This window comes from Anas platyrhynchos, chromosome 6, assembly GCF_047663525.1.
Source record: "Anas platyrhynchos isolate ZD024472 breed Pekin duck chromosome 6, IASCAAS_PekinDuck_T2T, whole genome shotgun sequence".
Lineage (NCBI taxonomy): Eukaryota > Metazoa > Chordata > Aves > Anseriformes > Anatidae > Anas > Anas platyrhynchos.
In genome coordinates, this window is record NC_092592.1 from 21,976,781 (window position 1) to 22,001,228 (window position 24,448).

General features: G+C 41.2%; 2 protein-coding genes across 2 annotated transcripts; both read right to left on the minus strand.

The window, feature by feature from the left end:
• Positions 1 to 98: 98 nt before the first annotated feature.
• Positions 99 to 10,209, minus strand: GDF2 (growth differentiation factor 2). The gene is made up of 2 exons (XM_005022206.6): positions 4,985 to 10,209; positions 99 to 3,262 (listed from the first exon to the last, which is right to left on the minus strand). The coding sequence occupies exons 1-2, from the start codon at positions 5,328 to 5,330 to the stop codon at positions 2,322 to 2,324; spliced, it is 1,287 nt and encodes a 428-aa protein (XP_005022263.1). The 5' UTR covers positions 5,331 to 10,209; the 3' UTR covers positions 99 to 2,321.
• Positions 10,210 to 10,364: 155 nt separating this feature from the next.
• GDF10 (growth differentiation factor 10) lies at positions 10,365 to 20,995 on the minus strand. The gene is made up of 3 exons (XM_027460396.3): positions 20,037 to 20,995; positions 15,092 to 15,999; positions 10,365 to 11,407 (listed from the first exon to the last, which is right to left on the minus strand). Exons 1-3 carry the CDS (start codon positions 20,302 to 20,304, stop codon positions 11,216 to 11,218), a joined length of 1,368 nt encoding a protein of 455 aa, XP_027316197.2. The 5' UTR covers positions 20,305 to 20,995; the 3' UTR covers positions 10,365 to 11,215.
• Positions 20,996 to 24,448: the final 3,453 nt, after the last annotated feature.

Here is a 24,448-nt window from a genome sequence, read left to right on the forward strand (position 1 = left end):
GAAAAAGTCTATAGAGCTTCACTGGAATTCTGATAGCATAGCTAGGATCTGAATTTTTGAGCCAAAAAAAAAAAAAAAAAAAAAAAAAAGGCTTTAGATATTTTTATGTTTATTTTTTATTCAAGTAAGTTTGGAAAACAAAGATTGATATTTGACTTCTGAGTGTGACAAAAAGAACAACTGATTGTAGAGAATTTCTCTCTGTGGGGACTGGTCTTTCTTCTTCCTTACTATTTCATTTTTTCATTTGATTATGGATGAAGTCCTGTGTTCGGTGAACTTGGAATTATAACAAGGACCTTGTGTTTAGATGACTTAAGAGCAGCACACAGTTGCAATTACCTTAACACATGGGTGAATAAGTTTTCTAATGTGTTCACACCACATACTTGTTTGGTGTTTTTTTTTTTTTACTTTAAGAGGACAAGTTGTACAAAATATCATGAGCTTAGGAGACATCAACAAAACAAGGAGAGAATACAGGGGGGTCTGAAAGGAGTAAGACATAACAACTGTAAGATGACAGAAGCCAGTGGGGAGTGGTAAAATGAGAGGATGTCACAGGAAACCTAACAGTTTAATGACATGCATCTATGGATGGATGGAGTTTGCATGGACCCAGACCTCAGATCTGATCCAATTGCAGCCCAGTTCTAATGAAAAAGGCTATAAATCAGTCCCAGGATTCTGATGAATCGTGCTTTGTGCTCATGGTCTGTGATATAACCATCAGTTCTCGATGGAATTACAACCATCCTACTCACACTCACCTGCTATTTTCTCTGTATTAAGTTAACAATAGTAAATAAACTGCATATTAGATTTCAAGCTGAGCTGTTCGTGCCGAATGAATTCGTCTTGCCCAAAGGCTGCCTTAATTTAAAACATATGTATTCATTTAAATCATGTTGCTTCCATACATTAAGCTTCTGTTCAGACAATATTCAATATTTTGTACAGATATATAGTTTGGTATGAGTTTGAATCAAAAATGTTCTCTGATAGATTTATTTATTTATATTTTTTTTTTGGTGGAAGGTAGAGTGATAGAAATGAGGTGGACCATGAGAGCTTTGTACAGCACTTAAAACTAGCACCTGAAAACAACACAAGACACTGTATTTTCTTGCATGGGCAAAACCTTCACTAAAATCAAAGAAAGTTTTCTTTAATTGCAGGAAAGATGGGATTCTTGTTTAGTGAAAATACAAGTGAAGTCAGGAGGATCATTGTATAATAGTGTATTTATCTCATGCAATAGCATGTGTCCCAAAACATAGACAGGAATTCTCAATTAATCACATTTCTAAGGCATGAAAGAATTTTGTATGTAAAATAGAGTTTCTCCCAAGAAAAAAATAAAGAAAAAGAAAAACAGTTTGGTGGCAGACTCCAAAAAAAATATTTAGACCCCTAAAAATGAGTTCTTTTCACAAGTGCTGAGCACTGCCAACCCCCACTGGTGTTAGGATACAGCTCCTAAGACTGGACATTGTTTGACTGCATGTTCTTGCAAAGAAATACTAAGAATATGCAGTAGGTCAAAGTGGCTCTTTATCTTTGTCCAGAGATAAGGGCTGCTGTTCCTCCTAGGAAACAGTGTCTTAGAAGCGGAAGGCTGTGCTTCTTATCATTCAAGTATGTGCCATAAAGGGGTAAAAATAGGGACATTGAGGATAAGAAAGATGAAACTGAGGCACCTGTTACCCACAGAAGGAAACTTGGGAATGAAACAAGATGGAGAGTCTCGTCTGCTTTGGAAATTGAAAAACTTCACTTAGAGGAGTAAATAATTTGTCTTAAAATGATCTGTAAAAGCCGTTGAGATTACTGACATGAGAAAAGGCTTGCAGAATTTTGACTCCTGACTTTACCATGCAGACCAAATTCAGTTCACTGAGTTTTACAAAAGTTGAAAATATCAGAGTTGGATGAAAGAATTGTATTTCTCTGTCTATTAAACATGTACAGGACATCCTCAATCCCATAGGCTGCTTTGAAGATGCTTTGGTTTGTGACCTGAACTGAACTGATTTAAGAGAAAAGTTCAAATAAGGTATTCAGATTACATCACTGTTAGAAATAATGCATGGTTCTTTCAATCTCACAAAACTTGAATTCATGATACATAATGCAGACTATTTACAGCGATTGCGATTTTTTAAATGCCAGCTTTCCTTCAAAAGAAGCGGCACCAACAGCCAGCCCAATGCTGTGCTCCAAACCTTGTTTGCAAGGATTTTCATACTCATTACTAATGTACAGATTTACAGAGAGCAGAAGGAGGTGTATTCTTATTCTCAGAGCTCCTGCCTTGTATACTACCTGCAGCCACATTCTGCCACTTTCATCCCTTCATAGTTATATATCAACGTGGGCACCCCAGCATCATCCTTATAGAGAATGGAGATGGAATCCAATTTGGTTGGAACACAGCAGGCCTTAGAAGCTTTTTTCGGGTTTTGGAGGTGCACCAGAGTTTGGACAATAGCATGTTTTGTTGGGGTAACGTTATCTGTCAGAGGGAAGAAGCAACCTCCTTTGCACTCAAAAGCCTCGTAGTCTTTGGGAGCGATGATCCAGGAATCCCAGCCAATCTCCTCAAAGTTCACATGGAGGGAAGTTCTCCGGCAGTGGTTGGCTCCGATGCTTCTCTTGCTTCTGGATGAATGCCGGCGGGGTCCAGTGACGGCCTTTCCCTGTCCCGGTTCTTCTTCTTCAGATGAAGTGTTGTTCTTTCCTAATTTATTTAGTACACTTTCTTGTTCATGAACAATCATCTCCCGGAGCTCCACCCTGGTCTCTTTTGTCCTATTGCTGCGGTCATTGGAGAACACTATTAACAGGGGCAGATTTTTATTGTCAGGAGTAACACTGATATCCAGCTTTCCACAATTGAAACCACCCAGAGCCTTACTCTCAATAACAACCTCTAGCTTGTTTTTAGTCTTCATTTTGTCTGCCCTGACCCATCTTTTCACAGCGCTGGATACTTCAAACATCTCCCAGCCACACTCCCGGATATTGTGGGAAACGAGGAAAGATTTTGTGCTTTCTGGGTTTTCCCAGTGGTCTCCATCTAGAACATCATAAATGACCATGTTGCCTTCCAGTCTAGACAGAGACCCAACTTCCCTGTGACAGGAGATAAAAATTCTCAGTTCAGCTCTGGTGATTTCCTCATATCGTGGAATAGAGATGTTGAAGAGCAAGATGTGTTTCTGAAATGGATTTTCTTCTGCTGAAGCTAAAGAAACAACATCTGCAATAGGAAATTAAAAGACGTGGTTACAGTGCTTCTGACTGTCCAAATAACTTGCTTTTCAAAGATGCAGGATATATTTTGGGAGTGAAATAAGAACATGGTTACCTAGTAATAAAAAAAATAATCCTGTCTTCTGGCCAGGTTTCAGGAGCAGGGAGCAAAAAGCCAAAATGGAGGTCCCTGATGGTGGTGGTATTTTCACTAAGATTTCATGGTCAGGTGAGTATGGGGAGGAGTGGAGGGATAGTATCAAGAGTCTGCCTAGAAGAAGGTGTGGGTGATGCTGGTCAATAGTCGGTGAGTAAATAAAGCACCTAAAGCGTCCAGATTTAGCATTTTCCTGAAGAGATTTTTACAGAAAGGATTCTCAAAAAAACAGTGGGAATTTACCACTGATCATCATGCAATGGGATGAACTGCTCCCCCAGTATGGAGAAGTATAGTACGTACTTGTCTCTTTCTAGAATTAATTGTGCTGAGGCTTTTGCCTCAGCTGTCTTCAGATAGCTTTGAAAGCAGCTTGGGTTACTGAGAGTTAGGGGAAATAGAAAAGCATTTGAAAAACCTGAATCGAAGCTTGAGGGTCTGTCTAATTTGGCGCTTGGTGATAAACAGCCTTTCATGTTTGGGTCTGTTCCAGGCTGGACTCACTGAGCTTGTGTGATATATATATATATATATATATATATATATATTTATTTTCCTGCAAATGTATGTGCAGTACCAGCAGTCTGCTGCCTTGGGAGGGGCAGATATTTGGCTGGAAGATCATACTGGTAATGTTTTAAAGTGATCACTGACTGATGTCTGTTTAATGGTCAATGTAAGATAATTACTCAAGCATCATTGAGTTTTAGGGTAATTTTAATTGGCTACTTTTGACACTTGGCTACTTTTTACACTTTTTCAGTGATCACCCTTTAAAGAAGTCTGAGAGGAGAGGGGGATGTGGGAATTGTAATCTAGCTGTCATACTGTTAAGGTTTCTTTCCATTTCAGGACTAGGGTCACTGATTTGAGGATTTGGAGATCTCTATAGTTCTGTTACCTGCATATGTCTATTTTGTATATAAACAGATTCTCCCTGTCTCATTTCTATCCCAAGAATTGCATTTACTTATAACTATTTTTTACTTCTTCTTTATGTAGAGCTTTCAAAAATCTATTTATTTTTACACAGATCTTGATCTTTTGTTGTTGTTGAGACAAGCTTGACTTCCACTTTCCCTGTAAATCTGCCTGCCTAACCCAGAATCTGTGGGGAGCAGTGCTGTTCCTTGCTTGGATCCATAGCAAATTTCTCAGCTGGCTACTGTGTTTTTAAGGATGACAGGAGCCTATCAGAAAGAAGAGCTTTATTGCATGGATATCTCAGTTATAGATGATCAAAAGTATTCTAACACAGAAGCTCAGTGACAAATCTCTAGCTTGGAGAAACATGGTTCATGTAAATGCTGTATTCAGGGCATTGACTCAGTTGATGCATTTGAGAAGAGAATATTGTACAATAAGAACATCAAAGAAGAAAACTTAAGGTAATGGTATTTTTTAAAGATGAATGAAATGATGGAGCAAGACTACAGTCCAAAATTTTAACCTGCTTAGTTTCTAAATAATCTGTGGACACTCAGTTTCCTCAGAAATTCAAAATAATCTGAGTAACTGTTGTCCATATAATTCTCCAAAAATTCTAGTCCACATATGCAGGACTTCTCCTACCTTCAGTACTGAAGCTCCTCACAATGTTGGATGCGGGGATGGAGGACTTGTCCGCAGTGTATCTGTTGTATAAATCAATCATGAATTGTGGTGGTTCTTCCTTGGTCTTCACTTGTGAGGGGACCCTTGATAAATTCAAACTCCGTAGTAAATCCATCTTCATATTCTCCAGGAAAGATTTAAAGTCAAAATGGGTCTCCTCTTCCACTTCCCCAGGATCGTGAAAGGGTGCGTCAGACTTTCCCATAGCTGATAACTTGTCCCAGTTTTCCAAAGGCTTGCCTCTTGTCAGACAGGCAATGATATTGAAAACAGACAGTGCAGCTAATACTCCAAAATAATGCATTTCTTATATATTTACTTTCTGATGGAGAGACGAGAGGACAGGGGTATTTTAGCTGATTAAAAATGTTGTACTATTACAGACAGAGGAAAGGAGATGGAAGGCAAACAACTGGAATGCCCTTTGCAAATAACTTTCTTGTGTTCTTTTTGCAGTCTGCTTCAAACCCCAGCCTCTTGTCAGTTGTCAAGCAGATTGGTTGTACACTTGCCCTTATCTGAGTCATTGATGCCATGCTTCAGCTTCTGTTATCTAGCAAAGCTCTTAGTTAATGAAGATTCTGTAAACATCTGACAAACACATATGGCTGTTGGGAAGGACATTGTATATTGTAAAGAATCCACATTTCACTTAAAGGTCATCATTGCTTAATTACACTCTTTTTATCATTTCCTTTCCAACACAGACAGAAGCTTTCTTAGGGACGTGGAGGATTACACAGTTTTCATCAAGACTAGAAAACAGAGATCTAGAACAAAATTACTCTATTGGCTATTAGTAAATAACATCTCACAAATCTCTGTCATGGTCCCATAACCTGCCATCAGAAAATCTCCAGTAATTTGATGGAGACCTATGATTCTGCAAGACATGATCTCATGGCAGTGCAAACAACCTTAAAACTTAATTCGTTTATCAGCCAAGAGCTATTATTTGTACACAGTGAAATATCTGTTTTGTGTCAAGTTTGCTTCGTGCTGTTTGCAGGCTTGTCCACTTGCAGTTTGATTCCTTTGGTAGATGGGAATTAATTATTGTTTTTATAGTATCTTACGTAATATATTTCTTAGATTCTTGATGGTCATTCCAGTCCCAGAGCAACCAGTCATTATTTTGGTGACCTCAGAATAAAGACAGAACTAGGCCTTCAAGGCTAGGCGGAAAGTAAGAGGTCTCTGTGAAGATTATCTATGCAGATAATGTTACCCATGAAAAGGAGTGGCCAAGAGAAAAATACAAGTTTGATGATATCATTTCTCATGATACAGAGGAAAATAAAAGGTGTATTTATAAGCAAAAATGGCACTTGTTATTTATCTGAATGAATCTCATTATCTAATCTAGTGATACATGTTCTGTCAATATTATTAACGCTTCATTTTTAATAAGCACAGCTTAATCCACACTGCACATGTGCCACAAAGTCTGAATAGCACTAGGAGCTCTTACATTAAAAAAAAAATCGCAAAGATACAGACAAGATTTTGTCCTTCCTTCTCTAGATTTGTAGCAGGGCATATACGGTGTTTAAAGTGAGCCCAGACTTCTCAAATGCTCACTTTTGTATCTGTTCAGTTGACAACTGGGATCCGACAGTCTGGTAAACTGTGTTCCTAACCTGTAAAGTGAGAAAGGATTGCTTTGCACTGATGCTGTTCTCCTGAATTAGCAAGATTGTTATGTATCAGGTATCTTCTACCTGTGTGCAAGGGCCTGATGGCTTGTGTTTGGCTAAAGCATAACTTTTGAAGGGTCTCCAGAATATCTGAAGATATCAAAAACTGGAGTGTTTTGTTTTGTTTTGTGTTTTTTTGTTTGTTTGTTTTGTTTTGCTTTTTTTTTTTTTTTTTTTTTTTTTTGTAGCACTTTTTCCAGAAGACCATCACTCACACTTAAAAAAATTCCTGGTACTTCATTTATTGTTTCATTGTGTCTGCCTTCACCTTCTAGACACTCGTTCTTTCCTGCTGGCTTAAGGAGCCCCACAGTGCAGGCATTTCCCCCCTTTCAAAGTACTTGCACAGTGTAATCAAGTTACTTCTCAGTTTGCTGTCTTATAAAATAAACAGCTACAGAATATATTTTCCAGAACGTGTCTAAAAATGCACCGACTCTTCTTGTTTTCCCTGTGTCAGAATTTCAGTGCTTTTTTGAAAAGGTGAACCATGTGAGGCTACACATGGTTTTTCTAGTCCACCGGTACCACATGCAAAAATAAAATCTCATTTTCTTCTGGGGTTTGCTCCACTGTGCATCTTTTAAGGCTTTCATGTACCTCTTTTTACATAGTAGCATCACTGTGGATGCTCATATAATGCTATAAGACCATGACAACCACCAAAACTGTTTGAAAAGTCATGATTTTCAAGGATGCAATCTTCTGCTCAGTAGGAACAACCTCCATTTCTTGTGCCTAGGTACAAAGTTCTGCATCTGTCTACCTTGAAATGAGTTTTGATTATATAGAGTGCAGCTAAATCAAGATGTCTATACAAATACTCCTCTCCTAAACACTCCTATGCAGATGCTGTGGATGTTGTCATATACAGACTTCCAGTTCATATACGAAGATGTCACATAGTGTCAGGCCAAGTGTCATCTTTGCAGAAACTTTACAATGAACAGTTTCATTCAGTGACAATTGCTTTTGAAAGATGCTCTTTGAGGTTTGGCAGTGAGACAGTTGTTAATTCATTTGATAAACAAATACATTTATATTGTCCAGTGGTTTCTTCTAATTGTGCTGCCTTGTGAAAGTGAAGTGAAACAGTCCAACAGTCCGCAAAAACCTAAGTGCATTCTATCTGTTGCTTTTACCTCTGACAATTAAATTGTGATCTCAAAGAATGAAATGAATTTTGGTTTAGAAAAAAATGTCCTTTAAACTTCGCTGACTAGTATCAGCTGTTTTCCTGGCTTATCTGTCTTTAATCATGCAATATTACTATATCCTCAATTCTGTCAGGATTAATTGTGGGATTATCTTGACCTGCTATTTTAAGTGTTTGTCAATAAAACTTTCTCAAGAAATTTTAACACTGAGTGGAATGGTTTATAGGATGGTCGTAGAGACCAAAAGGGCTGTTGGAGGAGAAGAACCAAGAGAGCAGTGATGGTGATGTTTTCCAACAGCAGCTGACTGCATTTGTGCCATTTTAAAAATAATTTAAAGTGTTTAATGCAAAGCTCCCTTTTCTGAAGGAAGTTTAGATGTCAAATACCAAAGACACAGAAAGTAATAGCCACTTCTATACAAATAGTGGTTAAGGCCTTGGGCACATTTGAGAATTGACCGATACAGCTAAACCAGAAAATGCCTTGTGAAAACATGGGTTTCTACTCGAAGTTACACTATTCCCCTAAATGAAACAAATTTTACTAATAAGAGAATTGTTTTGTTTGTATAGTAATTTTGGTTTGCCTGTGGTAAATTGCATAGTTATGCCAACAAACCTTTAAATGCATATTTATCTTTCAAGGTTTTCTAGGTATCCTAAAGAGTAGTAGGAGTAGCGTTTTACCTTATATCCTATAGACCTTACAATAGATTGTAGGATGGTATCTCTATTTTGTAATTGCTTGCATGGCACATCTTGGAAAGCAAATTTGTACTCAGTGACTAACTCAAGATACAGAAAAGATTCCCGGAGGAGAACAAAATGCAAAAGACCATATCATAAATACACTACACTAATATGTCATTCTGTTCACAGCTGGTGCTAAATGGGATCAAGATGACCTACAAAAAAGGATAAATCTTCATGTAGAACAGAAATGGCAATGGCTTAACGTACTTTGGAAAGTGTTATGCTTAACGGCTGTTCTGTTGGAACAAATGATGGATTTCTGAGAAGTTTCTCATTTTTCTTTATGCATCAGCATTACTCTGTCAACATGAGTTGAGTGTCTCTTGATTTATAAAAACATAAGACCCTACATTTTTAATGGAGGTCTTTAACAACAATAGTATGCAAAGGTTTGTCCTGGTAGTACGCATGTAAATCCCTGTAATGCTTTTAGAGAAGAAATGCCTAGCAGGATCCATGACCTTTGGGCAATTGCTACAAGGTCTTAGAGATAACTACTTCTTAATGAGAGCTGTTGGGAGGAACTGGGAAGAACTGTTGATAGAGTAACCTTGCAGACACTCCCATGTACACAGAATCTTGGTTTGGTGTAGGTTAGCAGGAAGGGCCACATTTACACACCCCCTGTTGTCTGGTAATCTGCACCCCATGAATATGGAATATTTATGGTAGAAATTACCTAGCGCTTTAGCAGGAGAGGAGCCTTCCAGGTCAAGTCATTCATTTGAGGGTAGTGTGTGTTTTGTCCTTTCCATGAGCAATACAGCTCCAATAAGATAAGCTGGTACAGAAGGTTGGACTGTCCCTTGAGTGAGAAAGGCTCCACAGCTTGCTCTCCGTACTACCTCACAGACCTCAGAAGGTTGTTCTGCTCCTGCTCCGCTCAGGTGGTTGTACAGCAGGTGGGTGAAAGTGGAGCACATCATCAGCATGTCCTGGCACTCAGGGATGCAGAGGAAGAGAATTGACTGGCTCAGTAATGGAACAGCAGCTCTTAGAGGAGTGCTGCAGTTATAGGGGCTACAACAGATGCATCAGCAGAGGATTATGCAGGAGTTAGAGGGAAGCAGAGTTATTTCTGTTAAGACTTTTAATGGAACAACTGCCAAAGATTGTGTCCCATTTTGAAGTTCTCTGTTGGAAAGAGAATTTAATGAAAGTTCTGGAAAGACTTCAGAAAAGAGCCATGAGAAATTGTTTTGAGACTTGGAATAATAAGAAATCAAAGTACCTATTTAAATCTTAGCCAAAATGTAATTCGACCCTGCTCTATATACTAAAAATACACAGTGAAAGTATTTTGGATAATAGACAAAAGGGATCTAATAAAAATAGGTTACAGTAAAATCCAGTGAATTGAAGCTAAAGCTTAATAAATTCAGACTAGGATTAAGCCACTGCATTTGAACAAAGAGCACTAACTTTTGGAACAACTACTCATAGTCTAGGAGAGATAGTCCATTACTTGAAATTGTTAAAGCCAAATTTATGCAGTTTTTTCAAAGGTATTTCCAAGCTCAAAACAGAATATCCATAATACATGGTACAGAAACTACTGAGCAAAAATCTTTGAACTGTGCTGTGCAGGAGGTCAGTGCAGATGATCAGAGTATTCCATTCATGCTATAATCTGTTGAAGCACATTATGACAAGCTTAACATGCATTTACATGTTTCCATCTAATTACCAGAATGTAGCAGAGTGGATTTATAGAAAGACAATTCAACTATTTTTAGATACTACTGTACCTTTAATTTATTAGCTTTTGTTAAAAGCATGTAACAATCTAGAGGATATAAAGTATAATTTACAAAAATATAAATCTTGGTTATTTTATTTTTAGTATTTCAACATATTACTATAAAGAAAGTGTTACTCAGAGCATATGTTTAACAACCTGAAATTATATCCAGCAAACCAAAATTGTGGGATACTATATATGTCTTTCGTAGAACAAATTATATATTAGGGAAGGGTAACCAAAAATGGCTGTATTATCATACTGTATATATGAAAGCTTATACAGTGCGCTATACTTGCATCCTGAAGAAAATATACATATTAAGCCCTTTATTACAGCATTTTTCATTATAAATATGCAGATTAAGAGAATGAGTGTTTTAGGCAAAAAGTTTCGATCTGTTTACAAAAGTGATATTCTAAAACAAGCCTGCCTTTGCAAATTCACTTCCCATCTCCTTGGTTAACTGAAGAGATAAAATAGTCAGTAAGAATAGTGTATAAAAACATATTTTAGTCCACTGATTATGGAAAACTTTACATTTAAATTTCTCACTAAATACCATGTTTCTTGGCTAGGTGGGTTAGGAAGATACTTGCAAAAGTACTGAACTCCTGGAAGGTAAATATACAAGACAGATGACAATTGTAAGACATATCCTTCCAGGTGAGCATGGGTATTGTTTTAACCTCTCCGCATGCTTTTTGTGGAGGAATTACAGGGATTGTAGAGGAATTGTAGGCATCAACACAAGTGGATTCATCTCCCATTCACAACTTTCCCAGTGTGGTCAGGCAGGACGGGTAGGTAGGTCTTGTTAGAGATGTGTTTGTATGAACTTATCGGCAGGCACAGGTTTCCACCGACATATTGGGATATACCTTCAAAACAACGTTTTTGTTCTCATCTAAGAACAGGACACTGAGGGAGCTCATTTTGTCAGGAACACAGCAGGGCTCTGGGATGCCGGGAATGATTCCCACTGCTTTTACGATGCTCTGGATTGTAGCATGGTTTGATGGTCGGACAACCTGGAACAGAGAAGGAAATGGTTATTGCTTCACTGATAAGTAGCTGCTTTTCCAAAGCAGCTTGGGAAATGATACAATTCTGTTATTTGTCTTGAAAAATTTAATATATGTGATTGAGTCACAGGGCCATGCAACATAGCCATGTGCTCACATTTTCAGCTTTTCTGCAGAGGATGTATCCAAGTTTGTACTCCGTATGCTGCTTTCATAAATACCAGAGGAGGGCACTGGTGGCACAGCCAACAGTCAATAGCTTAGAAAAAGAGAAATGTCCATGGCTGCACCTATTAAGTGCTGGAGACAGGCATGCAGGGAAAAGGGCTAAGGTGGGGCAGACTTCTCAGTTGCAAGATGTTCTCTCGTGTTCTTAACCTCTTATCTGACTGAGAAAATTGGCTCCTCTATTTCCAAAGTAAGTATGTTCCAGTACTGTTGCTCTTCACATACACTAACCTGGAACTAGTTACTTTTTCCCTATACTAATTACTCTGTTTTAAAAGAGTGCTCCAGAAACAGCCTCAGCAAAGGGAAGTTGATCTAGAATAGACAAACAAGCTCACAGAGCCTTTTCAGATCATAAGCCTTTGCAAACTAGTACTGTTACCTACAGTTTTGATAGTTTTCAACAGATTTGGTGTACATGGCATCTGGGGGACAACAAACAAGGACTTTGCAAAAATCAACATGGAAGCAGATACTTTAAGTGAAAAGAATTAGATTAAGTTAAGGAACAGTTGAAAGCTTTAATTTAAGTGACATCATTTGAGTCATTACAAGGATGGACTGTGAAATCACCTTTCTGCTTTGTTGTTTCAAGACAGCATCCATATCAAGACAGTCCCAAGAAATAACTGGTATTGGAAAGAGCCTTTCTGTAATTAGCATGTGTTTACATAATTAGCAACAGTTTGCTCTCTTAGATTTCAAAGCTGTCCAAAACCAAACAGCAGTGAATTAGCCTTGAAGCTGTGGCTTGAAGTAGAAATAAGCTTCTATCCACATTGGCCATGGCTGCCAATCTGGACAGCAATAGAGACAGAAGTAGCCTTCATGTATATAAACAACCGCAGAGTTTAGAAATTCAAAGAACTGGAGCTTCTAGAATCTAACTCCTGCATTAACCTTTACAAAAAGCTCCTCAAGGAGTCCTAGCTCCCTTATTATAGTGTTACTTGAAAGTCACAGATCTTAATGGGCTACTGAAAGAATTTGTTGACCCCATACCACAAATAACCACCACTGCCCTCAGTGCCAGTAGCTGTCTTGTAGAACTCCTTTTAATGAACCTGCAGAAGATCCTATTAGGACCTTCTCCAGCCATACAGCCTCTAGGATCTGCAGGGAACAAACAGATGTGGGCCAAGTCTAGTGAGAGCAGCTGTCACCCCTGAAACCAGTTAGAAACAATTCAGCTTGAGTAAATCAAGCTACTAAGACGACAGCACTAATTAGGTTTCTAATGCCTGCAAGCGTACACATTATGAGCAACAATGCTTAAAGAGAAAGCTGCTTATTATGGACTATTACTTGGTAGAAAATCTGGCTGCCTGAGCCCTACATCCACAGTGGAGCCAAGCAGCACACCCATCCCACATCCAGCCAAGCTCCAAATGTTCCAGCCCTTCTGGAAATCTGGCCCAAGTGCTTAGTGATCTTGGGTTAGGCTTCACATTGGCTTTTGTACCGATGTGCTAGAGTGGAAAGCTTGAAAGACCAAGATGAATGCCCGGTAGTGATGGTACTGGGCAGGCACTTGATGACTTAAATGCTGGCTACAAGTTAAATAAAGCAGGCTAGGTTCTGCTCTTTTTTAACCTCTAGGACAGTCCTAGATGGGGGAAATTCTGAACCTCAGAAAACAGGAGGGTGGTGATGCAGTTGAAAAACAAGTCTGAAATACTTCAGCTCACCTTCCCTGGTTTGTACCCCTTCTAGAGTCTGCTTTGTCATGAATTTGCCCATTAGAAAACACCCTGTCACATCTTAATAAGCACATGGTCTGAACTTGGGTAGACCTGTGCGGTGTCAAGAGTTGGACTTGATGATCCTTAAGGGTCCCTTCCAACTCAGGATATTCTATGATTCTATGACTACTTCTTAGCTTCGGGAAAGCTTTGTTTTCATTTCAAGAATGGAATTCAAACCTGAAACTCATAAATTGATTCTCTTACAAGGATTAAAAATTGAGTATTCTGATTACTGTAGATCAGGGAGAAGGTTTGGACAAACACTGGTTTCTGATGTTTAATGTTACCAAAATAAACTTATTACACTGTTCCAGCTAGAAACATGTCCATCGTGTTTTGGTTCTGTTTCCTCTTCTGTCATACTAGTTTGCCCTCAGGAAGCCAGGTGTTTGTTTTTTTTTTTTATTATTTATTTTGTATGTATGAACCATGCATCAGATTATGGCTGAGGACCCATATTCCCAGGCTGGGTTTTGCATTGGGTAAGTTAAATGGTCATGGTGCTGCATAATATCCTATACTACAACAGAGCAGTGAAATTGTATGTGAGCCTCTGCAAGCTCTAATTTTTACCAGATCATGTATGAGTTTGTGTACCTGGTTGAGCATTGGCCAGCAACACAAGAACATAGAGTCTGGGCAGATTTCTGCACCCCACCCTGAAATCCACATTTCTGCTGTTCCTGGACTTAAACTACTAGCCTGCGTATTCTCTCTTCCTGCAGTCATACTACTGATTTCAACGCAAACACACCAGACTCCCTGTAGGGCAGATTCCTGTCTCAGATCTTTGATATTCTTTGTTGTAAACCACTATCAATTATTCATGGGCAGATTGACCATGTGCAAAATTGGCAGTTAAATGAATAATCAGACCATTTGTAGGTAGAAACGTAAAATTATTAGTTTTTGAACATGCACATTATGCAGTGCTTTGAACCTCCTTCCCCCTTTATCTGAAAGCCCTGTAAAATGAGAGAACTTTTGTATTTTATAGAATTGCCAAAATCTCTACTTTTTGCCAAAGGGCAAGTGAGTTGGGAGTAGGCCAAATCAGAATTCCACTAGAATTCAAAAACTCTTTGCCTCTTTATTAGGAAATTTCACACTGCTTCTTGAGGAGGAATTCAAAACACCAAAGTCAGAGTGTTACAGACAGCTATTTGGCATTTTCAGCCACATATGGAAAAGAAACTTTTTTCTAGTTTGAGCAGAATTTTCTCAATTTTAAGACTTTGACAAATTAAAGAAGCACCAGAGAACTTTGAGACAAATATAAGTGTAAATAGCATTCCTCTTCTCAAGGTGACAGGCAGTTTCTTAAAGTATGTGTCACTACTCTGCATTTTTTTCCTAAGGTATTACCAGTAGAATTCAGAAATACTCTGATAGAGTAACCTGTTTTATTAGTTTTAATACTGACTACTTCTGCTGCCACACAGGAGTAGTTTGATTCTTCAGTGTGCATAACCATATTTTAATGAACTGTGCAAGTCTGTTGTGGTTTCAAGATATAAAATAAGGATTTCTAGAAGAAGTTATTTTACCTGAGACATTTTTCTTATAAAGTTGTTAAAAAACAATATTGCTTTTTTTCCCATCTAAACAAAGTATGGTGAGATGGTAAAAGTCTAAAGGTAAAAATCTAGCTAATGAAGTAGTTGGAAAGGCAGAGCAGTACTATTTGCAAGCTAACAAGAGTGAAAAGGTGTACTACCTTAGGCATTGGAAATTCACATGTCCCTGCACAATAGTAGGCATCAAATGATTTGGGAGATATGATCCATTCATTCCAGCCAATGTCAGCAAAGTCAACTTTCATATATCTTCTTGAACAAATCCGTGGCTCATTCCATTGTTTTCGCCTTGCCTTCTTCATTGTTTTCTCATCAAAATTTAGCACCTGAGACTTTGCAAGTGTTTCTGTGTTTTCTTGCCCTTTTCTCCTTCGGTCTTTGCGTGAGCCTTTTGGTTTCAAGGACTTGTAGGCATTTTCCCATATGTCATGTTTGTTGTATTTGTTGTTGTTATACTCTACCTCTGGCAACTCATTGTTCTGAATAGAGCTAGAGAGGTATGTGTCCCTTCTCACTCGGGTATCAGTAGAAGCATTAGGCGAAAGATTTTGGTCCCCATCACTGGAGGGAAATGGGTCATAACGTTGTAGGGTGACTGCCACACTGTTGGGTTCAGAGATTGCAAGGTCATTGGCATAAACCAGAATATAAGGCAAATGGCTGGTGACCTGTTCAGGGAAGCCTTGGTGCTTCTCCCCAGAATCAAGCTCAGCACAGAGGATGAGCTCCGCAGCCTGTTTTGATTCTTTTATGATGTGTGAAATGTCCTTTGCATGCCAAGCACCTCGCCTTTGAATAAACACGGTGATGTTCCCTTTCACTAGTCTATAGGCAGAATTCTGGGGGATGGTTTGGAAAATGAGGTTGAGACGCAGGATGGGAGGCAGGTGAAGGAGTCGGCAGGATGAGTTCTTGGACCGCTTACAAAACAATTCCCGGTGCCGAGGGCGTTTGTCAGCATAGAAGTGAAATGTGGCAGCAAGGATCATCTCTGAATCCTGCATGGATGTCAGGTTGAAGCAGTACAGCGGCTTCTGGGCCAAGAACTCTGCAAGAGAACGAGGAAAACATGGATAAATATGAGAAAAATGGTAGTCAAACCACTTATTCCTGAAAGCACATTAGCAAAGTTTGTTTTTTTGCTTACTCACTTCAAACCAAGGGACTCCAACAAGGTGGCTCCAACAAGGGAGCTTGTTGGAGTCACTTCAGCTTAAAACTGTAGTGAACGAGAAGAGGAAAAAACCCTAGCAGTATTTAGCAGCAATATTAGATTTCAGAGGTGAAGAGAAGCACTATTTATACCATTATTCACTGATCAATAAGATCTCAAGAAAAAAAAAATACAACCATCTGAGGAACATACTGCTCTCTTTAAGCTCAGACTGGTACTAACAATGCTTTAAGGGACTAGAATGGGTAACCACTACATTGGTGCTTGCTGCCTTCCAGTTCAGAGGTATGCTAGCCAGAGCCATCATTTGGATGAAACCACAGCATGTTAGGATGTTCATCAATACCAGGACCACAGATATAGTCTGAGGTACTGAAATTCAAATAGGCAATTTCCATCCACACCATCTGTATTTCTTCTCCTCACGCAGAGGAGTGGAGAAGTCTGTCCTGATACCCCTGTAACATTTCCATAGGTGGCAGAGCAGCTGACAATGTTCTGTGATGACAGCCTGTTTGTTTCAGTCAGTTCAGGACAGGATTCCTATCAGTAAACTTTTCAGTCAATTGTAGTTGGATTCACAGGTGCTCAGACTACAAAAAAAGTTGAGTTCAAATTCTACTAAAATCTTTGGAGTAGTACACTGCCAGCACTATCTGTTCTATACTGAGAACTTGATTGTATGCATCACTTGGATAAAAGTGTTTCAAACACCAGAGGTTCCAGGGTTTCTGATGAGAAGAGAATTTGGAATGAGAACTCAAAGAAAGGGAATTTTAGTTTTTCTGAATTGCTAATTTTTGCATTCCAAAGTGAAAGAAATCCTTCAAAGTCAACATTCTTTGTAGAAAGAGTGAATCAATAGCTACTGAAAATCCAGAACCCTGGAAGTGTGGGCTTATTAGGAATTGAGGAAGCCTGAGTTTTGGATGGAGTGCAGCCATATTTATTGTAATTCAACAGATTGCTCATGCTTTTACCAACCTGTCAGCCAAGAATTGTTATGTTTTCCAGGCCTACTCTGAATTAAGCTGTACTAGCTGCATGCATTAAAGCTATGAATATTTTACTGACTGTGTCTACCTCTGATCACTCCAGGCAACTTCAAGTTCAAAGTACAGGCAAGATGTATGGAGGGTGCATGCAAGAGATGGGTATAGAAAAAACAGACAAGTGACCAAGGAAAGAACATTTGCTGTTAGAAGGCACGCCACCTACTAGGAGAATATTGATTGCAGTAAGTGAAGATTAGCAATGCAGATTTACTGATAACACACTTGTGTGAAAACCAATATGCAAAAAACCTAGTTTAAAATATTTTAAGCTATGAAATTATGTTAAAACAACTGAAAGCCTCTAGAGGCCAGAATTATAGTTCCTGAGAAATCTTAATTCGCTTTTCTTGCACATAAGCATTATGGTACTGTCTTAAACTGCTGCTATTTTCCACTCTTCACTGAGGCCTGGGCTTCATTTGGAGGATGGGTGGCATTCAGTGAAAGAGCCTGAGCTGTAAGAGGCAGTTTTTGCAGGAGGGTTTCATGGCTTAGAAAGCTGCTTGCTGCCATGAAGACCAATTCCCTTATCTCAGGTATCTAGATGAAGTTGGACAATAACTTGTTATTTCACATTTGGTTACAAACTGCACTCCAAAACCACTTATGACTTGACTGTGCAGCTAGCTTTGGTCAATTGGTGCCATTTTCTAAAGCTACAAAGTTCCCTGAAAACAAGAAAAAGTCTATGAACTAATTTGCATTGAACTAAGGGAAAACTTGAACTGTGTGCCCATCTCTCAGCTCCTTCCCAGAGGAATAACCAGCTCCTGGGAACACAGGTGGAGGTGAGAGGCAATCAGAGGTTTGGGAAGCATTCTTCCTGAAGTTATTGGTACTGCTAGAGAAACATTAAGTTATATTTGGAACACATGCAAAAATCATATGCTATATAGCAATTACTTCACATTAATATCTAATGCTTTTCCATATTCAGCAACCCCAGTCAACATCACCCATATCCTGTAAGAGATGTGTGGTTTCTCAGGGCTGTGGTAATACAACTGTGTAATTGAAGAGACTGCAGTGGCACATCTGATAAAGGAGCAACGTCAACCCAAAATCCAGTGAGAGCCCTCATCTTGACAACCCTATCTTGAACACTGATGCTAGAATGTGCCCAACAAGCTTTAAGTTGCAGTGCAGGAACAGAGGGTTACAGGTTTTCTGAAGGGTACTTCATTTCTTTTTCAAATGAAGTAAATCTATTGCTTGGGATAACAAGAGGAAAGTTATTGTAGGTGTAGTCTTTTGTGTAGATAAGATCAGAAGTGTCATCTGTATTTCATAGAGAACAGATGTCCCCCATATCACATTAGAAGACTGTGCTGATTTCTTCTCTCAGAAGAATACTAGAATTTCTTTGAGGAGGTAAAGGAAACACTCTGCAAAGTGAGCTTCTCCCCACCCTTGGTCTTATGTCATTCCATGGTTGACTTCAGACTGCTCATCACTACTAGGTTGATGAATCACAAAGAAATAACATTTATTGTCACGAAAAGCATTGCAGGGGAGCTTTGGCTTTCATGCCACATTACTGGGGAGAGAGGAGATCCCACAGAGAAGGGATATGGACAGACTACAGGAAACAGGAGGTTTGGACACAGGTGTGCATGACCCTGGGCAAGTTACCATGCAAGCATCTCTCTCTGCCTTAGTTTTGTGATCTGACAGATGAGCAAAATACTGGTGTGCAGTATATGTAAGTAGGAAGCACTATTCTGGTGTTTTAAAACTGAATTTAACCACTTGGATGCACCTTGCTTGTTGAGCAGAATAGCTAAATAAGAAGAATATGAAAGTGCAAGAGTTGTGCCACCAAATGGGGCTTGTGGCCCAGGGTCTTATTTGGGTAGCAGGCAACATCAGCTGCTCAGTTCACTGAGAAGGAAGAGCAGTAGTAGGCAGTCACAGAGCAACCATCCACCATGGCAGCTCCTTCCTAACCCCGTTAGTTAGTGGCTGCCTACTGGTCTAGCGCACAGAGATTTCCATCCCAAATGGCTGCAGTTGCTTACATCCTAACTCCTAGGGGGCTGTGTGTTTTAACAGCCACAGCCCTCTGTGGGATCTCTTTCTAGCAGGAGGACTTGTAATATTGCATCTGACATAGGAAAGATTTAATTTGTGCATTACAGATAAGAGTTACTATGCGATATTCTAGTAACCACTCACTACTAATTCATCAGAGGTGCCTATAAAATCAGCACTTAAGTGTAACAAGTGCTGTTCTGGAAGCTGGTCTAATTCTTGTTTCAGATGTACAATGCTAGCTATAACCTGTAAGAGCTAACCAAAGAAGGAATAGACATTTTCCAGAAACGTTATTTTAAGTATCCTTGGCAAAGGATAACAAACATAAAGAGCATTAACTGAGCAAACAACTGATTTTAAAGAGAGACAGTGACAACGTAAGCATAGTTCCGCCCCGGTACATGCTGCTGCGCCCTCATAACGAAGCCGAGCAGAGCTGGGGAGCAGGAGGCAAAACGGGAGAGAGCCCCTCGGTTTCTCGGGGCCCGGCAGCGCAGCGAGCTCAGTGCCCCAGCTGCCAGAGGTCCCGCGGGCGGCACCGCTTCTGCACAGGAGCCGCGGGGAAGGTTTTGGGCCCCGGGAGAGGTTTTGTCCCCCCGGGGTTATCGCAGGTCCTTCCCGCGGTGCCCCGGGCACCACCGGTGTGCTCACCCCTAGCAGCGGCAGCTCGCCGGGGGGACCCCCTCGGGGCAGATGCTTTCGGTGGAGGGCAGGGAGCGGCGACACCCGGCTGGGGGGCACCGAGGGACCTCGGGACTCGTGCAGGCGGCACCGTGAAGCCCCCCGCAGCCCCCGGGTAGGCTCCCTCCAAGCCCCTCTTACCTGGCTTGGCTTTGAAGCTGCGCACCGTGTTGCCGTCCCCGGGCCGGCTCCTGTGCCGGTTGTACTTCTCGTAGAGCTTAAGCATGTGGACAGCGACCATGTCCTGGGCGAGGCCGCCCAGCGCGGGGGGCGGCGGCGGCGGGGAGCCCCCGCGGGGGGCTCTGCCGGCGGGGCAGGCGGGGGGCCGGCCGGCGGCGCTTCCCCCGGCGGCGGGGGGAAGGCGCAGGGCCCAGAGCAGGAGGCAGCAGCAGGTCAGGCGGCCGGCCATCGGGGGCTGCTGCTGCGGGCCGGCGGGGACCGAGCCGCTGTGTCCCGGGGCGGGGGGGGCGGCCCCCCGCTGTTAAAGCCGCTGCCGGGCCAATCCCCGGGGCTTGGGGCTGGGGGGGGGGCCGGGGAGCCCTCGGGAGGGGCCGCCGCGATCCTGGCGAGCGGCTCGGCCCCGCTCTTTTAAGCGGAGCGGGGCGAGGCCCCCCGCAATTAGCGGCCGGGCGCTGATTGGAGACGCGCGGCCCGCCGGGGGCACGGCGAGCGGCGGGGAAATCGCGCCCCGAGGCGGAGAGCGGGCGGCGGTGGGTGGAAAGGAGGAAGGGAGAAGAGGAGAAGGGAGGAAGGGCCCCGCTGGAACCGCGATCGCTTCCCGGGGGCCGGGGAAAAAGGCAAATCCCCGGCAAGAGCCAGCGCGAAGCAGCCGGAGCGCAGCGGGGCACTGCTCGCTCCGGGCGGGCGCTCACGCAGTTGGGCGCAGGGGGCTGCGCCTGGGCAAACTTTCCTCGCTGGGCCGTTTCCACGGGGGATGTGAAGGAGGAGAGCACCCGGGCGAAGTTCTGTAGGGCTGCCACGGCTTAGGTCGGAGGGCGGCGATTCAGGAGTGGATGGTGCGCGGTGTGCTCATCCATCAGGTGACAGCAGCTCGGAGCCAGGCTTAGAGTCACCCAGCGGGCGCAGCAGCCGTCCTCGGGCAGGCAGCCTCCGAGGGAGAGTGCTGTATTCCTAGGGAGTTCGTTCATTCCGCCTCTTTTTAAGTCTTGTCCTCCGGTAGCCAAGACAGTTACTTTTCTTGGAGAGTATACAATGCAATAATTGAAAAATTGTTGGAAAAAGCTACTGTTGCTGTGTATAACACAACTCTTTTGTGATTTTTTTTAACCTTGGAGTGTCAAATCTGAGCAGATACTATTGAAAGCCTCTGAACCACAAGTTTGTAGCTTTTGGATCATTGCAAAGAAAGGTTCGATTCATTTTTAAAATTAGCACCAGGCCACATCTCTCTGTGCCCCTTGAACGTCTGAAATGACCAATTTGCAAATACAAATTTGTCCAAATGCACGTTGCTAAAATATCAAACTTCCCATTAATTACTCTTTGCTTATAAATAAGCCAAACCATCCTTTGATGCTTTTTTTTTTTTTTTTTTCTCCATGGTAGCATGCTCATGACCTCCACTGGGGGTGTGAGCGAACCTTTTGTTGTTTGTGGTTTTTGTCTGTACTGTTTCTATACAATCAAGGTCCTGTGAAAAGGAGGAAGAGGCAGCAGGAGGTAGGAACAAGCTGGGCTATTTTGGACCAATGTCCCATTAAAACGTTCTCTCTCTCCTTAACTCACTCCAAACTCCTATTCAGGCATACACTTTGTATCAGTCTTTAACCTGCACTAAAACCTGTAGGACACTGATACTTTGACATTGTTGGGAAAGAATTAAAGAATCAACCAGGGATGGCTAATATTTCTTGCCTTATTTTATTGCAGAACAGCAGGAATTCTAAGTCTTTAAAGCTCTGGTACTTTGACTCTTTTATGCAGTTGAGATGATGAAATAAAAATGTGTTTGGTAAAGGAATTCAAATTAGCACTGGGTCACATAATTCCCCTGTTCTGAATATGGCCAATCAATGGCATCTCTAAGGCATCTAGAGGCAAGAGCTATGCAATTTCTGCTCATGCAGAATAATATTCCTAGCGTGGAAATTTCTGCTAATTAAAGCTCTTGCCAAGTAGAGTCTTTTCTTTTTTTCTTTTTTTTTTTCTTTTTTTCTTTTTCTTTTTTCTCTTTTTCTTCTTAAATAGCTCAAGTCAAAGCTTTGCAAGCCAGGACTTGGAGAAAGTTTCCCTGTAGTTAGAGCAATGCATTCAAGATTTTAAATTGCAGATCTAAGCTTCCTGCTAAAACCATCAAGATATAAATAGCATTACACACAGTTAATAACATCTTATATACAAAAACAACCCAAATAACATTTTCTTTCATTAGAATTAGAGACATCTATCCAAAGGAATTGTTGTGATCCATGCCTCTTTTGTTGTAGAACACAGATGTAGGAAATATATACAAAATATATAGGAGGGGAGAAACATCACTAGGAAGGGAATCTATTTCCTTTGTTCTATGGTAAAATTGCTTACTAACTCCCTTTAATGTTAAAACTTTCAAATCTGTATTAAAATAGTTTTGCCTGACCCTTTTAATAGTAAAGTCAGTGGCAGGGATAATGATGGTTAAAACTCCAGGGAAGTTGATGAAACAAATTATTACTGAATTTGGGCTTCAGTCCAAATTTCTGGTTATTACTTATGGTAGGACGTCTCATTCAGTTTTCACTCACAAAAATACTGTGCTACGTATAATGCTGTGCAATTAGCTAGGACCGTACAGGACCATTTCTTAAATATATTACACGTTAATTGGAAATAAACTGGATGGAATGCAGTGGGCTGCAGGTTCTCCTGGAAACTGGTGGCAGAATTCTAAAAATCTCGTCACATACCTTCCAAAATCACACGGTGTGGCAAGAATGATATATGGTCAGTAAAAAATCACTTCCGTCTGTTGTTCAGTTTTTCTGAACAATAGTGAAATTCTCTTCATGCCCAAAACAGAAACAAAGCAGCGCAATGCTGTTTAGGTGTTCCAGCAGGTGGAATGGTCAGAGCTGATCCAGAGCCTTGGAAGGCTCCCAATGTTGAGAGGAGAAGTTTGGACATATCAGGCAGTGCCCATTGTGGGCAGGGAAAGCTTTGCCTATCAAGGAGCAGCACTCACTGTCACAGTCCATCCCATCAGCTCAAGAACAAGCTCCCACCTTGGATTTCCACTCTGGATCCACGCTTTCATCTTCCAAACTGTTGCAAGCACAACCCCTGCTAGGTTTTCCATCCTTCATCTTAGTAACAACAGTTCATTTTTTTTTGTCTTGTTGAGAACCGAGAATTGCCTCTCTTCACCTGCTACCACACTGTCTACAGCGTATAACTACAAAAAGTAAGGAACTAGGAACCAAGAAGCACAGACTCAGTTCCCATCATTTGCTGACACTCTTTGATTGCTGCTAGGACATTGGACCAGGTTTTACAGTGGTCCCTTTGGGAAATGAAAGAAAATATGCTGTGCCTTCACATCTGTGAAATGATAAACTTTATCTCAGATATGTGATGTGAGGACAGATGAATACAAGTGTAAGAGGTACCAATGGCTCTAGTCAGGTACATACCTAAGGATTGTCATTGTAGTGTAGTTTCTGAGTGTTTTCCTAAATGCTAGGTGTTCATACATACACTAAACAAGATGAATGATCGTTAACAGCAATAATGATCAGCTCTGTAGTTAGGTTTATCAGGCCTGGAGAGCACCAATAGGCCCTAACTGTCCTGAGCAGCCTCACGTGGGGCTTCCAGCCCCAACCTGAGCTCATGACCCTGGAGCACTATTTAAGCCCAGACTGAAGGCTTTACCTTCTGTTTATGAGGTGTTCCTGAGTGTGTCTATTTCTAGTCTTGCTCATGAGATGCTGTTTGGGTTTGGATTTCTTGGGTAATCTGTGGACTTACTGCTTTTACTGTCTCATCAGCAGACTGATGAGACAGTAAAAGTACCCAGCTCAGGTACTGTGGGGCTGTGTTTGGTGGGGAGGTTCCTGCCTGGCTCCTCTAGGCTTGCTTTTTCTTGGGGAAGGGGGACTTTCTCTAGTCCCTGAGTAGTTAACCTGTACTTCTGCAACCCCACTATGCTCCTAACAACCCCTATATTGTCCTAAAACACTAACAGTGCTACTTGCAGGCCCTGTAAACTGAGAGAAACCTGGAAAAGTCCATAAACCAGGGAGCTTATACTTAGTCACAAGAAGCAGCATTCATACATTTTCACTGCAATGTCTATATTCAAGGCAGCATATCTGAACTGCTGGTGTTGGGCTGCCTTTGTAGTCAGTGGGGGAGAAACAATGATGGATTCAGTGTAATTTGTTGCATCCTGTAGTAGGTGTCCAAAGATGTATGTACATAAGGTCTGTTCTCTTGGAGTGCCTGTAGCTCCGCCTTGGTTATAAAAGAAGTCATCTAGCTAAGATGTGTGGGACATGAATTTCACTGTACAGGACTGGCTGCATGAGGTGGAGAGCACCTTCCTCTTTCATTAG

Excerpts from the sequence above, each read along its gene's own strand:
- GDF2 (XM_005022206.6), bottom strand. The coding sequence starts at position 5,330 with ATGCATTATTTTGGAGTATTAGCTGCACTGTCTGTTTTCAATATCATT. Across the intron at positions 3,263-4,984 it reads GAGGAGCTTCAGTACTGAAG|ATGTTGTTTCTTTAGCTTCA; the intron begins GTAGGAGAAGTC and ends TTCCTATTGCAG.
- GDF10 (XM_027460396.3), bottom strand. The coding sequence starts at position 20,304 with ATGGCCGGCCGCCTGACCTGCTGCTGCCTCCTGCTCTGGGCCCTGCGC. Across the intron at positions 16,000-20,036 it reads CAGCTTCAAAGCCAAGCCAG|AGTTCTTGGCCCAGAAGCCG; the intron begins GTAAGAGGGGCT and ends GTTCTCTTGCAG. Across the intron at positions 11,408-15,091 it reads GTGAATTTCCAATGCCTAAG|GTTGTCCGACCATCAAACCA; the intron begins GTAGTACACCTT and ends TCTCTGTTCCAG.